Source organism: Amblyraja radiata, chromosome 12 (assembly GCF_010909765.2).
Source record: "Amblyraja radiata isolate CabotCenter1 chromosome 12, sAmbRad1.1.pri, whole genome shotgun sequence".
In the NCBI taxonomy this organism is placed as follows: Eukaryota; Metazoa; Chordata; class Chondrichthyes; order Rajiformes; family Rajidae; genus Amblyraja; species Amblyraja radiata.
In genome coordinates this window covers 46,015,993-46,034,533 of record NC_045967.1, presented here as the reverse complement: position 1 = coordinate 46,034,533, position 18,541 = coordinate 46,015,993, and the positions used below count along the sequence as shown (strand labels likewise).

Genomic DNA, 18,541 nt, shown 5'->3' with positions numbered 1-18,541 from the left:
TGTGTGGCACACATGGGGTTGAGTGATCGGGATGCAGAATATGAACATAATTCTCACTAACTGAACCCGAAGAAAGTTTGAACACAAATTACATTTTTAACACTGCACTTGTTAATTCTTCTGTAGTGTTGCTGTAATTATGTTTAGCTAAATTATGTTTACAATTAATTGATTTTTTTTTTAATGCAAGACAAGAGCACAACAATTAAGAATTTTATTGATCTAAAAGCTCTTATTGATCCAAATGTTCTTTCCATCCTGTGTACCCATATATCTCTAAAACATTACTTTAACTTAGATTCATTGACATTTTTTGACAATCGAGGCCCAAAAGGCTTTAAAAGCATTCAAATCCTTTTGTAGTCAGTATTAGCGACAGGGCGAATTATGGTTCAACAAACTAAGCGAAGTTAACATTTAAGAAATGTTAACTGAAAGATAAATATTGGCCAACATCTTTGATATCCTGAGACACCAAATGCTTGCTGTCACCTCTAATTCAAATGACCGAACACATGACAATAAAGCAAAACATAATTGCTGGAGATACTCAGTGAGTCAAGCAACATCAGTGGAGGAAATGGAAAAACGATGTTTCGGGTCAGGACCTTTCTTCAGGTTGGTAGCTGTCGGTTAGGAGGTGGAGAGCTGGAAGCTAGACAATGTCTGGCAAGTGATAAATGTAGACACAAGGAACTGCAGATGCTGGTTTTCAAAAGAGTCAAAGTGCTGGAGTAACTCAGCAAGTCAGACAGGTGCATAGAGGCAAGAGGAGGTTTGATTAGCAGATGAATTGAGTACGCGACAAAAGGCTTAAAGGAGACAAAGGATGTCAGGTAACGAAGAGTGAAGTGTGCAGTAAAAGTGAGGGATGTGGATGGCAGGGAACAAGGGAATGAATGGGGATTAAAGGGAAATGAAGAACTTGGGAAAGGGACGAATGGATGGAGGAAGTAGCGTAACTGGAGCATGGTAGAGAGTGGGAGAAATGGGTGCACTCTGGGGTAGGGTGCACAGGGAAGAGAGTAGGAAGGGGTGGGTATAACTTCAAATTGGACAATTCATTGGGTTGTAAGTTGCCTCACTCTGACAATGGAGGCCAAAGACAAAGGTCAGCCTGGGAATGGAATGGTTAGCAACTAGAATATCGTGCAGACCTTGGCAGACAGAGCACAAGTGTTCAGCAATAAAGTCACTGAGCTTATGGTTGGTCTCACTGATGTAAAGGAGGTTAGATCGGCAGGCACTTAACGTGTGCTTAATACTGCCTGTCATTCTAGATTTAAAGGGCAGCACATTTGAAATTACTTTGTTTTTCACTGCAAGAGCTTTTTCCTTGCTTGACAAATTGTTAAATTATGAGGCAATAACTTTGCAATATAAAAATAAGCATATAACAAGCGTTGAACAATAAGCAATTGAACAATCATTGTTTTAAGGTGCAACCTGTGAAATAGAAATAACATCCCAAGAACCAAGCATGGAAGGCAAATCAGAATGGGTTTATTCATTATTAAACCAGATGGATAGAGAGAAAAACCACATGAAGGTATAAAAAAGGGGTACAACTTGTAAATAAAATTGCTATAAATGTCTCAAAGATTAATGGCAAAACTAAGACCACATACATGGTTACAGTTCCAGAGATTACAGTAATGACCAACTGGAAAATTGTGAAAAGGAGACCCAGAAAGCCTGGCCCAAACACATTAACTGCCCTCAATAATGTTTGGGACAAAGACCCGTCATTTATTTATTTGCCTCTGTACTCCAGTTTGAGATTTGTAATAGGAAGGGAAAAAAAAAAAAATCACATGTGGTTAAAGTGCACATTGTCAGAATTTAGTAAAGGCCATTTTTATATATTTTGGGTTCACCACGTAATTACAGCAGTGTTTATACATAGTCCCCCTCCTCCCTCCCCCTAATTCAGGGCACCATAATGTTTGGGACACATGGCTTCACAGGTGTTTGTAATTGATCAGGTGTGTTTAATTACCTCCTTAACGCAGGTATAAGAGAGCTCTCAGCACCTAGTCTTTCCATCACCTTTGGAAACTTTTATTGCTGTTTATCAACATGATGACCAAAGTTATGCCAATGAAAGTTATGCAGAAGAATTCTCTCTATAACAAAGACAAATCCCCAAACAACTGTCCGACAGATCAGAAACACTCTTCAGGAGTCAGGTGTGGATTTGTCAATGACCACTGTCCGCGGAAGACTTCATGAACAAAAATTCAGAGGCAACACTGCAAGATGCAAAACACTGGTTAGCCGCAAAAATAAGATGGCCAGGCTAGTTTGCCAAGTACTTAAACGAGCAACCACAGTTCTGGAAAAAGGTCTTGTAGACAGATGAGACGAAGATTAACCTGTATCAGAGTGATGGCAAGAGAGAGGAGGAGAGAAGGAACTGCCCAAGATCCAAAGCATACCGCCTCATCTGTGAAACACGGTGGTGTTAAGGCCTGAGCATGTATGGCTGCTGAAGGTACTGGCTGTACTCTCTCCCCCACCCTCCCATTTTCATTGATGATACAACTGCTGCCCTGAAATGGGGGGACTTTGTATAAACACTGCTGTCGTTTCTACATGGTGAAACCAAAATGTATAAAAATGGCTTTTATTAAAATCTGACAATGTGCACTGTAACCACATGTGATTTTTTTGTTACATTTAATTTGGTATCTCCTCCACCACTGTCCCCCGCACACACAAAAAAATGCAATGGGAGGGTGGGGGAGAGAGTACAGCAAGTAATTTTGAAGTCAAACCTTTGTTACAAGAGGAAATGGAGTATAAAAATAGAATAAACTTGTTACACTGGGATGAGATCACATATTGGGTAATGTATAAAATGTTGACTTCCACTTTTCAAGCATACAACTGCTGATGGTAGTAGGATAATGAATTCTGAAGTGTATAGACACATCCTATCTACTCAAGTTCAAACAAATGCCTCAAAACACATTGGCTGGCATTGTACAGCAAAACCATGGAAGCAGTTGAGAGAAAGTTCACTAAATTGCTGGCTGGGGCGCATTATGGAAGTAAGCAAGCAGATTGGGTATAATATAGAAGCTCAAGTACAACCTTATTTAAATTTAATGTCTTCAGGACACTTGACCGTGTGGATGCTGTGGAATGTTGAAATAGATCAAGTGTCCATGTACTGGGGGTGATTTTTTTTTTTAAATCTCAGAATTTGAATCTTTGGAATTCTCTATTCCAGATCTATGGATGCCGAATCCCTGTTAATTGATGGCAGAACTAAATTTTTGGCCTGTAGAGTTCGGGGTCTTGATTAGTCCAATGATCTAATTTAATGGCAGAGCAGATTCAAGAAGGTATACAACTTAGCCCTGCTCATAATCTTGAGTTCTTATAAAACAAAAATGCTTGAAAACCTGTTTAACAACTACCATTTGTCCTAACTACATATTAAATCTGACATACCTATTAAGAGAACATAACATTTCCTAATCTTAGCACCAGTAATTTTTCACTCAGATGCCACTGGTCATCACTTGTGGGAAATGATCCATGATCACATTGAATGGCGATGCTGGCTCGAAGGGCCAAATGGCCTACTCCTGCACCTCTTGTCTATTGAAATGGAAACATACACGTCTACAAATGCAGCAAATTTGGTGATTTACCTTATTAACAATTACAAATAATTGATCCAAGAATTTTGTGTCGATGTGAGAACCTAAAATAGAATGCACTCTATTTTCATGTTATCACTCAAAGCATTCAAGAATTAGAGCACGTTATGTCTACATACTAGAGATTTTTATTTTACACACCTACAAATTTTACAATTAATTTTTACATCAGAACAAGGTGAGCATGTAAGCATGATTGGGAATTTCCTTTGCAAGGAGGGAATGGAACAAACTCGTTTTTTTTTATGTTAATTTTCTGCAGGAATATCAAACAATAGCAAAGAATACCTATCTTTGTATTTAAAGATGCAATGTAAATTACAATACAAAAGGAGAATATTTGAAATGTTACATTTTTCAAAATGCATAAAAATAAGTCGCACCTTCATGTAGACCATTGATTTTAATCATGAAGAACACTGCGGGTTATTTTTTTTTGTTCTTGAAAAGAATTGTCTGATTGGGCATTGTCAAAATATTGGCAATTTAGAATCAATTTAAAACTGAAGGCAATGTAAACCTCTTCTACAAGGATTCCATGCCATTATTTGGCACTTGCTAAATATAATACAATTCAAATAACTACCAATTCTTTTCAGATTGAAACATTATTTTTGATGGGCAGATAACTGGATTAATGATTAACAAAAGTACGTTTGAGCCCCATAGTGACGTTTTTTAATAAATCTAAAATAAATAGAAATATCCATATTGGTGGCCATTTTTGGATAATATCAATTCCCTTAGGCCAATGTATTTAAAAACAAAGGAAATGTGCCCTCCTCGCCTTGTCTGCAACATTGAACATAACAGTTGCAATTGTCTCATCTCCCTCTGAAATGACTTAGCAAGCCACGTGGTTCCAGGGCCAATTAGGAACAGACAAATGTATTTTCTGGAATATATATTTGAAATTTAATGTTGTCAATGCAGAACTTCTCTTCACCTTCACGGTGATTTTCTCTGCAAATAAAGAGTGTGCGCTTTTGCCTTGCTTCCTTAATTCTTGCACCTTGCACCTGGAGGAAGCTTGAAATAGTGTTAAATTACGAACAAAAGCATCTTCCTGGAAAGCAAGTTTGGTTTCTTTGCTGGATAGGTAGAATTTTAATTTTAATAACTTCATTCAAAAACCTGCCCCATCTTAGTATGTCAAGGTGCAAAACTCCTAATTTGAATGATATGAAGAAACTGTTAAAGTCGGGATGAAGTCATTCAGTTACAGCATGAGTTTTGAATGGAGAAAGAAAAAACATTGTTCCCAAAAACTCTATTGAAATGGTGGAGCATTTCAAGTGTTCAGCAATAGCTCAAAATGGATTTATGTAATGAAACAAAAATGAAAGTAAAATGTTCAATTAACTCACCTGTTTAAAAAAAATCTTGCAATTGATTTAATACATTCTGTACCTACGCTTATTCACCAACCATTACCATTTCCACCTGTAGGCAAGAAATAAGCTTCTCTTTTTGCTGAAATCCACATTAAAATAATTGAGTAAAATTGATGAAGGAATGAAAGGCACTGTGGGCTGGTGATTACAAGAAATAGCACATAATAATTTACTCACATTTCAACATTTATATACATTAGAAAGCACTTCAATGATAATTTGCCAAATTAAATGGATTCTAAAGAATGAGGCAATGACAGATGGTGAAAAGTTTAACTAATTTTCTTAGCAACATCCAAATTGAAAACAGATAACAAAGGAAAACAAAAATAATTAAGAACAATCAAAACTACAGGGCACTGTGGAACAAATGATTAACTTCACAAAAGATCAAACTCAAGGTTGCACAATTTAATTAAATGAGATCATAAAGTTGCAAACAGCTTGCAACAAATGAAAGGATGGTGGAATGAATTTAAAAGTGTACAAATAATCTGGAAAGAATTACAGGAAGAGTAATCAGTTTAACCACAGGCAGAATTCAGGTGCCATGAGCAAGACAGAAAACATTTTGGAGCACTAACTTGGTTTGGAAAATGTAGCGCTTGAGGTAAAAATCTTCACTTAAGCCTAAACAGCATTATAGAAGCTAAAGAGGATATACTTGAGCAATATATAATAGCTACATTATTAAGACTGAAGTCAGAAGGCAGTTAAGCTCTGCATGTATAGAGGCAACATAACTCCAAACATGAATGAAACTGAAGTAAAAGTATCCATTTTGTAGTATTCCACGATTTCAGAACTGTGTTACAATCCAAGATAAACAACAGGCAAATAGGTTTACTTGCTTTTCTTCAGGTAATGCTATCGAAACATCAGTAGCTACGAGTGGCCAAATCCACAGTTTAATGCATTTTCCAAAGGACATTGGATAATGACTGTAGGCAGATATTCTTTAGCGATTATAGTTAGAGGGTGAAAGTTTATATTGCAGAGTTGAAATATGGAAGGTTATGAATCCATTGGTGTGTTCAATACATTAAAACACTCAGTATTTGTAACAAATATTTATTTGCTGTGATAAAACACTAGATTCAACATGAACACAAAACGTCCAAATTTTGGTTGGAGGCCACACTCTCAGGTTTACTGATAGCACCCTCCACTGGTAGCACAGGAAATTATTCGATCAAGATGTCACCTAATATGTACTCTTCCACATCCTACCTTGACAAGGCATCTTCATAATGGTGGATCAAGTTTTTGTTTTAAATAATAGCAGCATAAAGAAAACAAACTGTATTTTGTAAGAGCATTGGTGAGTTTTCTTTGGAAACGTGTAGAACAGCAAAATGACTTGTAGGTTAATAACAATTATTACAATCTTTGATGTAGTATTTTTACATCGGCCATCAGAGTCCCAGACATTTGAAGAGTTTAGTATTAAATAGGACGAGCACCCAGCTGAATAACGTCACAAATTTAATGTTGGGTTGGCATTACCCGGAGCACCATTCAAATCCTGCACCTTGTGAACCAGGATGTAATTCTACCACTAAGTTAATCAATACTCAGAGCAACCGATTTGATGTGAACTTGCAATCTGGATGCAATCAAAGAAGTGGTGCACCATCCTGTCTTATTAATATTTTTGGTCATATTATATGAATCATGATCATAATTATTTACAGCAGAGTTTGATATATTCATGATTGAAAGTGAGCTATGTTAGTGTTGAGGATGGTCTTGTTTCTTTGTTTCTTGGTTTCCTGGTCCTCCAAAATATTCCAAATGGAATTTAAACTGGAGGTGGTCGAAATCAACTAACTCTAGAATTTGTGCATTTTAGCATAGAAACAAAACTAGTTATAAATAATACATTTGATACATTTTGAATACCATGAAATGAAACAAAATACTGCAATTGTTGTAAATGTAAAACAGAAATGTTGAAAAGGTCAGGCAATATCTGTAGAGAAGGGAAAAGGAATCACATTTCAGACTGATTACCTTTCAGCAGCACTTGCCCGATGAAACATTCCAAAATTTTATCTTTTCAAATACTATCTGATCGATTAAATATTTTGAGGGATATAAATTTTATGCCAAAAAGTTTCTATTCGTCTACAATACATTTGCTGCTCAATTGCACATTCTAATAAATATGAACAAAGCTTATTACAATATTCAAATGTTCTTCTTTAAATGAAAACTTTAATTGACATACGCACAGCAGCATTACATTAATCCAGGCTGCTAACTGGTAGAACATGTTCATCACCAAAAATCTAATAGTACTGCAATCCTCAAGTTCTTAACAAAGGGCAACCTAATCTAAAAGATTTTTAGAGACTGAAACTAGTTTCATGATTGTTTCATATTGTTGAAAACTATTACTAACATTGCTTGCTGGAAGATTCACCTTTAGACACATTTAACTTGTGGCTCAAAAAGCAACGCAGTCATAAAAAGGACAGAAAAATGTTAATTGTCTTTTTTCTTTTGTGTCTCCTTCATTTGCAGCTCATTGGTGAACTGCAAATTACGATTTGGGCACTGCCAAATCAAATCACAGGAAACCAGATGTTAAAACATTCCAGAATCATATGATAAAAATTCAGGAGGAAAAGTTACAATGGTGCAGCTACTATAACCACTGTCTCACCGCTCCAGAGACCCAAGTTCAAGCCTTATCTCCCGTGCTGCGTGAAATCTACTCATTCTTCCAATAACCATAAAAGTTTCCACTGGATGCTCTGGTTTCTTCCCACTTCCCAAACATATGTGGAGATGGTAGAATAATTGACCACTGTAAATTGCCCATTTATATAGCTACTTTCATGTTCCAAGAAGACACCAGAGGAGTTAATAGCCAATTAAATACTTCTGATACGTACTCGGATATTCTTTTTTAACATGTGCAACAAATGATTTAAACAAAGGAACAGCAACATACTGATTGTGGATGATCAGCCATCATCACATCGAAGGGCCGACTGGCCTACTCCTGCACCTATTTTCTATGTTTCTATAATTACGATAGTATGAACTGCTTCGGTGAAATTGGTCAGGGTGAACATTGGCCAAGAATAAAGGGAAAATTCTTCAGTAAAATAAAGTCATATGGTTTTTGATAGCCACCAAAATAACCTAACTGTCCCATTGTCATTGCATCCAAAAAGTGGCACTTTTGACAGTGCAATATAATGATTGTGCCAAACTAGAGTATTCGCCTAGGTTTATGCTGAAGTGTTGAGTAGTGTTTAAACAGACAACCATTGGACAAGCTACACCCGATTCGCAAGACAGCAAAAGAAAAAATGCAACAATAATTAATGATGAAAATGAACTACAAAGTAAACTAATAACACTATCAAGTTCCATGTGACAATTAAGCATACATGCTGCTTGTAACAGTTACCTTTGAATACAGTATTATCAATTCTTAACACTTTTGAAATCTCCATAAAAATCTCAGAATTCTTTCGTCGAGTGCAATGATGCGCATGAGTCAACAATAGAAATTGACAAATGGTTTTGTTATACCTCATTGAAACTACCTGTATTTTTTTTTTTTAAAGAATGCAAGAATCCCATTCCTTTCAAGAAAATGTGCCCAAAAGTCAAATAATGAGATGACGCCATTAGCAAACTTAAATACTCTGCCTTTGGAAGTGTTCACTTTTAAAATAATCCCACATCAAAATTTTGAAAACCAGGGGAAAAATCACAACCATATGCAGGCAATGGTCTGGAGATGTCTGGGTGGGACTATCACATGATTCCCACCTCCCTCAATTTTTTTTCATTCCCCCCCCCGCTTTTTTCTTTTTGTCCTGTTAGGTGTATGTTTTTGGTTTTAGTTTTCTATTATTTTTAGCTGTGTATATGTGGGGGGGGGGGGGGACGGGACTTTTTAAAATCTCTTTCCTGTACAGAGACCTGACTTTTTCCTTGTCGAGTCTCTGTTGTCGTTGAGGCCTAACATCGTGGAGTCGGTGGTCTCCAACCGGAATCGACCTGGGGGCTCCAGTTGCCGAGCTGGCCGACCGGAGTGAGGAGCGCTGCGGTGGCGAGCGGCTGCGACCCGACTTCGGAGCTTCGTAGGCTCCAGCTGCAGGCCCTATGGACGGTAACATCGGGAGCTCGCAGGTCCCTGGTGGGAGACCGCTTTTCGGAGCTCCCGCAACGGCAAACTTCGCCCGCCCGAATCGAAGGGCTTAAATCCTCCCAGAGTGGGACCTTACGACGCCCGGCGCGGCTTAAACGGCCACGGGACTTACCATCACCCACCGGGGGCTCTAACATCAAGAGCCTCGATCAGCTCGATGCAGCAGTTTGACTGCGGGAGAAGAAGAAAGAACAGAGAACAGAGAACAGAGAACAGAGAACAGGGAAGAGATTAGACTTTTGCCTTCCATCACAGTGAGGTGGTGTTTGGAGATTCACTGTGATGGATGTTTGTGTGGAATTGTGTTCATTGTGTGTTTTGGTTGTTTTGTTGTTATGACTGCAGGAACGTAATTTCGTTTGAACCTATGTTTAAATGACAATAAACGGGATTCTGATTCTGATTATGACCCCACCACATTATGACCTAAAAATGGAATTCTATAGGATGTAAAATATGGATTTAATGTGCAAATAACTTTACATTACAGCACACGCCCCCCATGAGCAAAATCATGTTTTGCTAAAGTTGTGGCGAGGCAAAACTCAAGAACTTAAATTTTGTTGCATTTCTTGTGGATTATCACAATCTGGATTTTATTTTAAATCCCCATTGGTAACATTCTGAGAATGCCAATTTCAACACTGATGTAGATTACATCTATATGCTCAATGTCACAAAAATTATGTTAAAATTGTCAACAAAATGAACAGGATATTTTGACTATTAACTCACATGCTTAATTACTAGCAATTTCTGAAATTACAACTCAAAAGTAATTTCAACTGGGACCTTTTCAGACATTAAAGATGAGGATAATTTATCTGTTGTTTGCTCGTTATTCAGCACATGGAGAGACAATTCAGTCACATTCTCCAAAATTAGTTTTCCAAAACTAGCTTTCCATCCATGATATATTGGAGACAGAAAAGACAAATAACAAGAGAAATAATATTTAATTATACAAAAACCCAGAAGTCAGCGCTTTTTCCTAAATATTTCCCACACCATTTTTCCAAACAAAAATCGCTGAAGTTGTACAGCATTTCAAAAAAAGTACATAAATATCCACAAAAATGTAAATAAATATCCTTTTCTTTGCTGATACTGCACTGAACCTTTATTTGCCAGTGAATTGAAAACTACAAAGGCAAGTGAGACTAATTAAACAGCAGTAAAAAGTTGAACCAATTTTCATAGAAACACGTAGCAGAGATGGAATCTCTTGGCCCATCTTTGACTATACCAACAGTGATGCCTTTTGAGCACTGATCCCATTCACTCGCATTAGCATCTGTATCTATTACTTTTCAATCCAAGTACCTGTCTAAGATCTTTTTAAACGTAATTGCATCTGCTTCCAACACCATGTCTGGCAGCTTGTTCTAGATATTCAGCAGCCTATGTGTGGAAAAAGATGTCCCTCAGATCTCCTTTAAATTTTCTTTCTCACCTTAAACCTGTGCCCTTGAGTTGTAGATCAACATGGGAAAAAAAGATTCTACCTATTCCCCTCAGTCTTCTACGTCCAGCCTACTCAATCTCTCCTTATAACTGCAGTCCTCCACTTCATGTAACTTCCCAGTGAATCTCTTCTGCACCATTTCAAATGCCGCCACAATGTACTGTAGTAGCCAGAACTGTAAACAAACTCAAAATGCAGCCCAACCAAACCATAACTGCAACATTACATTACAACCCTTATATTCAATACCTCCACCTATTAAGTGAAGCATACCAGGTGTGTTTTTTTCCTACCCTATACAAGGTCCTTCTGTATATCATTGCTCCCAAGGTCCCTGTCATTTACTTTGTCTCAACAGAATTTCACCACCCCAATTACCTGGGCTAAATTCCATCTGGCACTGCTCTGCCCAACACCTCAGCTGATCTATATCCCTCTATCTTTAAATAACCTTTGTATCTCCAACTTCACCAATTTTCACACCAACTGCAAACTTCCTAATCAGTCCATCCACATTGCTAAGCCGGAGAAAACCAGATTTTCAGGGTTTTACTTTATACTGATTATTGGACACAATCTCCAATTCCATTAAAGTAGATTCCCAAAAAACAAACAACATAGTTGAGCGAACAAACACCTGAAAGGGGAAGAATGGAGGAGATGGCTCACACGCAAACATATAATTTCAGAATTCAGGTATATACAACGGACAAAATGCAGGGACTGTGCATACGGCTAATAAGGAACTAATATACATAAACACAGGGTAGGTAGCCGATAGAAATCTATTGTTTAGGATTTTACTGCCAATTTTCACCCCCATTTTAATCACATGCCGACATTCCTTCACACAAAATCTCCAATCTGTCAAGTTCACTTTATTATTCAAAGGCTTCATAGCCTCAATTTTAGCTTGCCCAATATTCTGCTATTCATTATCCATCACTCATATATTTCCTGGCCAATAATCAGAAGCTCCAGCCCCAAGTAGACCAAGAACAGGGATACGAGAATATATTTCCTTTGGTTATACAAAAGTCACAAAAGGTAAACATGAGTTTTACAAACCAACACCAGAAATGAAAAGCTGGCATCTCAAACATGGCAAACAGCAGAGAATAGATGCTAAATATGTATAAAATACTACTCAATATTGGAATAAAGATAGTTACTTTATTGATAAATAATTCAAGTGTTCAAGGTAGCTGTAACGGGAAAATAGGGCTTAAAAAGGCAGCAATACGCTTTGCAAATTGTTTGTACTTGCAGTAATTCATAGGTGAGCAATTGGAAGGTAGAGGATCATGTGGAAGCAGTGTCTGAAAGACCTTAAAATATAATTAGATCTACCGGAGTTCCAATAACTTGCAGGCTATATTACTTCTATGAATTGTTTTTATTTCAGATCATTTTTAATTGCCATCTTTCATTTGTTAATTGACCCTATATTTTCGTAAAAACTACAGCGAAAGAAAAACCTGAAGCAGTACTTTACACTGAAGGAAAGATTGTCTAATAATCTAAAAGGCAAGTCAAAACAAGGAAAAATGCATGTCAACCCAATTCATGTCAACTTAAAGTAACCTATATGTATATCAGGGATGACAAAAATAAATGTTTGCAATCATTTTGCTATCAGAAAAGTTTAGAAATTAACAGATTTATCAAAGGAGAAAATGTTATGCTATTGCAATTATTTTAGCTGAGCAGTGCTTAAAAAGGCAAAAAAATCTTAGGTGACAAAATTACATTTGTTAATCAAAAAGAGAGAAATTCCCAAGAGGGATAAAGATAGTGATTAACCAGAGATACTTTGTTATTATAAATACGTCATAGAGCAATTCCTAGCCTCAGAGTTTATTTTAAACTTCTAATCACTGGTCACAATTAGTCCCAATTCAAACCCATGACTGCTAACTTATTACCCTTGGTGGGTAGCCTATTTTGGAAATATTATGAAGTCACCTTGCACATTCATTGCTTGGTATAATACGCAAATCCGCTTTTGAAACCAGGAAAGGAAAATTTCAATCACATCCGATGTTCTGCTTTAATTCTCCTGCAAGCCTAATTAGCTACCTGGCTACCTGCCTTTGTCTTTTTTTTTTTTAAATCCCACCAAAGTAAAAAGCATTTCTAAACTCTTTCCGGTATTCTTTCAGCTGATCCAGTATTCCCAACTTCACTACCATTTGACTAGTACAAATGAGGGTTATGGGGAGAAGGCAGGAGAATGGGATTAGGAGGGAGATGGATCAGCCATGATTGAATGTGGAGTAAACTTGATGGGCAGAATGATCTAATTCTGCCCATTATTTATGATCATCTCCAAATGCCGATGCAAAAATATAACATCCATGCTGGTGCTAGAGGGACAACTTGATTACTTCCAACCGTCTTGTTAAAACAATGAAAGTTTAGTATTAGTTCTCATTCCTATTTAGCAGTTTAATCTCCTTTCACTTCCCTCCTCTTTTTCACATGAACCAATTTTACACTTTGGTCTTTAAATTCCAGTTTTAACCTCCAATTATTCTGACAAGCTTTCACTGCAAATTTGGTCATTACTCTGAACATGATCCATTGCATTTCAACATTTCTTATTTCTCGTCAGTTCTATTGCTATTATTTCTGTCCAGATCCCAATTTTAACTGAACTTAGCAATTTTGTTTTCGGCCAATAGTAGCTTGCTCTTTGCAGTGCACATGCTGTGAACTTCAGTTTTATTTGTTCCACTTGATTTCTTGAAACAATTCTTCCTTTATCAGTAGATTAAAAAATTGATCTAAGGCACAACAGATGCATTTCACACTTTGAACATATACATTACCTTTAACCCTGGAGAACTTGGGATGGCCAAAAAAAATCAAATGTGCAAGTTGCAGGAGATACATGATTGTTTCTTCACAGCAGCTGGAACACATACGATTGCAGACAAATTCCTGTAACAGTAAATGTGCTGCAAGTTCATTAACACAAGATGGAGAAATGAAAAGGATTACACATCCACAAAACTGAATTACTCCACAAAATTGTCAAGCAGTGAGAAAAATCGGTAACATTCTTGAAGCATCAGCAAAATAGGTAAATCTAGTGACTATATCCAGAATAAATATGAGGCAAATAACCAAGTCAATAAATATTTGGAGGCAAGTGCTTGGTGTTCACAGGATGCCATCCATGAATGCAAATGTCAGTTATCAAAGAATGATTTAAGAAATAATACAGCTCAAGTCTGGAGACTAAATAATAAAGCTAGTGAGCATCGCTAGCCAGATATTTAATTGGATTTTCCAAAGCAAAAATCGTTAAAAGATCCTCATCAGTTTTGGCGGAAATATGCATAACTTCAAAAATACTTTTTTTTTAAATTTGGTTTCACCTCTTGCAGACTAAGAGATGATGTTGTCGGGGATGATTTATGAAATAAGAGCGATGCCATTTAATATGCTTACAGCACAAGCTTGTAGGGCAAGTGCTGTTTTTAAATAACAAATACATGATCTTCAAAATGATGTCCATCAATTGTACGTTTGGTAGGATAGGGTAGATTACTCTTAAATTAATAGATAGGCATATATAACGTCATACATTTAGAATATGGAAGAGCCTTCATTTTTTATATATGTATATATACTCGTTTGACTTCACATTCAACATGCCATGGTGAACTCAGAATATTCATGAAGCTAAGTTAGAAGAAATTGGGAATGCATGGAGGCATTGGTGAAAAAAAATATGATGTACCAGTTAGCTGCCAATTTTCCATGCCTTCTTTCAAATAAAGAATAAACAAAATTATGTAAAGTATGTCTTTGAAATTATACATCATAAAAATTCTGCTGTAAGCAAACTATTTGCTTACATACTTAAGGGACCAATCCACAATTTAAACGAGGGAAAATTGGAGATAAAAACTTATTAACATGACTGCAGAGAGATTACCTTAAAATCAATTGTAAACCAATTGAAAGCTATCAAAAGGAGTTGGATCAGTAATAGATGAAAAGCAAAATTGAAGGCTATCGTATACCATCATTTGCAATACAGAAGTTGTAAAAATAAAACCAATGTTGCCCGTAGGAAAGCAACTTAAAAACTTAGGGAAAATATATCGGTTATGTGTGGAGTTCTTGACTGCACAGATGTCCGCGCACAGAGTTTATTATGACAAGACCAGTTTAAATCTTTCTGCAATTATGATTTTTATTTTAAATAGGTTTTTTAGACCAGCCAAATCTTATGTACCATTTATTGCAGCCCATCTGCATCAAAATATTTCCACTAAACTAAAGTGTGTTTCTTCTGGGCATTCAGAGTAACACTGAAGGCAAGATGACAAAATGATGAGCAAAAGAAAAGTTTCAACAGGCATATTTCTGTTATCAACATCAAAGATTTTCCATTAAGATTCACATTTTCACTCGAGTACTATGTAGTAAAAGGAGCAATTTAGTTTTGCATGGACAAAACTGCTGGCTGCCTTGAATTAACAGTATTTAAGCATGGCTCAGATCAGTCATCTACAGAATCTGAGACATTTTATGATCAAAACTAATTAATTTTTTTCTGAAGTTAGACACAAAAAACTGGAGTAACTCAGCGGGACAGGCAGCATCTCTGTGGGGAAGGAATGGGTAACGTTTCGGGTCTAGACCCTTCTTCAGACTGGTTAGGGATAAGGGAAACAAGAGATATAGACAATGATGTTGAGATATAAATAACAAAGATGAAAGATATGCAAAAAAGTAGTGATGATAAAGGAAACAGGCCATTGTTAGCTGTTGGTTGGGTGAAAACGAGAAGCTAGTGCGACTTGGGTATTTCAGCATTTTAAAAATCAGTATTTTTACGCCGTGCCATCTTGCTGAAATTTTTTATTTTTTTATGTGCAGACATACCCATGTAAAAGTACAAGAATTAATAAATTTGCTACCAATTGACATGTCTTCTACGCACCTTACTTGACAGTGCATTCATTGCCATCTCTTTGTATACTGCTGTTTGAATGGCTGCTTCCTGCTTTTAGCAACAGATGATGATGTAGAAGCCATTTTGGAACACTCCCTCTCCCTCCATCCCTCCCTCCCCTTTCCCTCCCACCCTCCCTTCCTTTTTTTCTCCCTCCCTCTCCATCCTCTCCCCCCTCCCTCTCTCCCCCTTGAGACCATCCACCGTTCTGTAAAATCAAGGCCAATCCCAATGTAACTGCAATCCCACTGGTAACCTTTCACCACTAGGCTTATCCAGAATTCTACCACTGCCTGAAAAATAAGCAACGGCTCATAGAGAATTTCAAAGACTCATTGTTATTTGAGAATTTTGCTGAACAGTCTGTGGCCCATAGCTGTGGCCAATGCGCTATGTGTAAAGCCCATAGCGCTCCAGCCGGTAACGCTATATTTAGATCCCACAGCGCTTCAGCCAACAGCTCTTTGTTTAAATTCCCACGCGTTATACTGACAGCGCTCTGTTTAAACCTGGAGCGGGACAGGCAGCAACTCTGGAGAGAAGGAATGGGTGATGTTTCTGGTCGAGACCCTTCTTCAGACTGAATTGAACTCCGTATTTAAAATCCGTATTTAACATCACAAAATTGTACATCAGTTTTCTTATCGCATTTCAGTACTAAATACGGAAAATCCGTATTAATTGGCAGCTCTGAAAAGTGTTTAGCAACTGGGAAATTAGGTAGGTTCAAGCAATTTTCTCCTTTTATTTAACAATGTCCAAGATAAAAGGTCAGGTTTCACCTATAAACAAAAAAGACTCAAAAATAAATTCCTCTTAAATCTCCAAATGATGAATAATTGAAATGAAAGGTAAGAAACTTTGCAAAATAAAAAAAAAATACTACAGGAATGAGCACCAACAATATATTAATTATTAACAAAAAAAATTCGGGGCTGTAAATGAATACATTACAATACAGGAAAGATTGCCGAGAACTTTATTTGTATCTTAAAGCGTGTATTGCAACGTATACCAAGCAACTGTGAACAAACTAGAGGGTATCAATTTCAAAAAGGTGGGTTTATATTTGATTTATTTTCCTGCAAGTCAGGCATGTTTTCCAGGGATCAGGTGAATTTTAATTCTCATGTCCCAACCCACAAATACAAGATAATTCATGATAGATATGGTCAGTAGTTTCAAATATTTCAATCTTAAGAACCTCGAAAACAGAATTCACCATATCCTTATAAAGCCAACACAGCATGGTATGGTCAATAAACTTCAATTCTGCCTAGTCCATGTCAAAAGGCTTAAGCCCATTCCACATTCCAACAAACTCAAATGCAAACCCACCTATTGGTTATGTTTCGCTCCCATCCCAACCCCATCTACTATATTTAAAATACTAAACATATCAACATAAAGCCTTCAGCAATACAAAATAAAAACACATAAGCCATTTGAGATTCCAATTTTACTGTCTGAAATCACTTTAAAAAAAAAACAAAAATCACAGAAGACGAAATTTTTCCAGAAGACTGTTTCATTGAAGGTGGTGCTAGAGCAGCTAAACAAATATCAAAATAGTAACATCTCAGTGAGACTTTTTGTCCAATTTCTCTGCAACTTGTGCATTACATTATGTACATTGTGGATTACTGAAACATATCATGCACATTCACTAAATACATCCAACAGGAAGTTAAAAGAATATTTGAAACAGTAAAATACCAAAAAGACCGTATGTACTAAAGCTCATTACAACTGATACAATCTGCAAAAATACTCGAGGCAATTAAGTGGAATGGCTAAAGGCTACTGCATCTTTCAGGTCTGTATTTAGTATCTACGACGTTTGTTTGCACCAAACTCTGCAACTTGATTTCCACGGGGAAACCCAGCAGGGCTGCCAACCATCGGTCCGCCCATGTTATTTGCTTGACCATCCATATTTCCAGGAACAAATCGATCATTAGGCTATTAATTTAGTTAAAATGCGTAGAAATTGATATTAATGTTCATTGCAAGTCCAACGTAGATTTTACATTAGGCAGGTTGAGAATCCCCAATGGAACGATGAAATTCAGCAGGGTCCAGAAGTACCGATAAAAAAAGGGAAAGGGGTAATTATATTAGACTTACAAGATAATAACAAACTTAGGGAAACATTTCAGTACCTTCCACTTGCTGTCTGTATACAGCACTTACTAAAACTGACAAAATATAAATGTACAAAATAAGAACAAAGAAAACAAAAAAGGTAAGCCAACTACTCTTTCAGGAACATCAATCGTAGATGCAGACACACACACGTCGGAAGTTATCAGATAGAATAGTGCATGCACCTAAAGTATCCTGATATTAACTAAGGTCCAAAAATGATGTACACAAATACTTGAGCATTTCTTTGTTAAATAAGTGTCAACACTTTTAACAGGTTCCAAATTCTGGTTTTGGTTTGTGTAGATTACAGATCAGTTAAATAGGATATAATCACCTTTGTTAGAAGCGTGCTCAAAGACTAAGCTTAACTAGAAAGCCTTAGTTCTCAACAATAACCAAGAGCCAGGGAAGGCTCATACATGGAACTGTGACAAAGAATCAACATCTTAGCAGAGAGATATAATTAGCAAAATAAAAGTCTTATTGGTGCTCAAAAGCAAGCTATCAAAACAAACAATTCCCTCAGCAAGATAAATTGCCATATATATATATAACAAATATGGAATATACAAGTTAATTCAAAGTTGCTTAAACTTCTAGAATGGGAATGTTCTTGCTGAAGAACAATAAAAGCAGATTACTTTCTATTCTCCATAGCAAGTCAATTATATATCACTTCATCTTTCCAATAACATTTACCAATTATACTAGAAAATA

At 36.6% G+C, this 18,541-nt stretch overlaps 1 protein-coding gene and 1 long non-coding RNA gene across 7 annotated transcripts in view; both read right to left on the bottom strand.

The window, feature by feature from the left end:
* Positions 1-18,541, bottom strand: part of vsig4 (V-set and immunoglobulin domain containing 4) — a 115,623-nt gene that overhangs the window by 65,795 nt on the left and 31,287 nt on the right. For 2 of the 6 annotated variants that reach the window (XM_033030695.1, XM_033030697.1), the window contains exon 12: positions 16,639-17,638. The exons of 3 other annotated variants lie outside the window; for them this stretch is intronic. In XM_033030695.1, the coding sequence (XP_032886586.1) occupies positions 17,501-17,638 (138 nt within the window). In that variant the 3' untranslated portion in view covers positions 16,639-17,500. Of the gene's footprint in view, positions 1-16,638; positions 17,639-18,541 lie in introns of those variants that run through there. One more of the 6 variants, XM_033030699.1, reaches the window with a different exon arrangement.
* LOC116979168 lies at positions 10,181-12,539 on the bottom strand. The gene is made up of 2 exons (XR_004413638.1): positions 10,939-12,539; positions 10,181-10,772 (listed from the first exon to the last, which is right to left on the bottom strand). It is a non-coding gene; the product is annotated as an uncharacterized LOC116979168 (long non-coding RNA).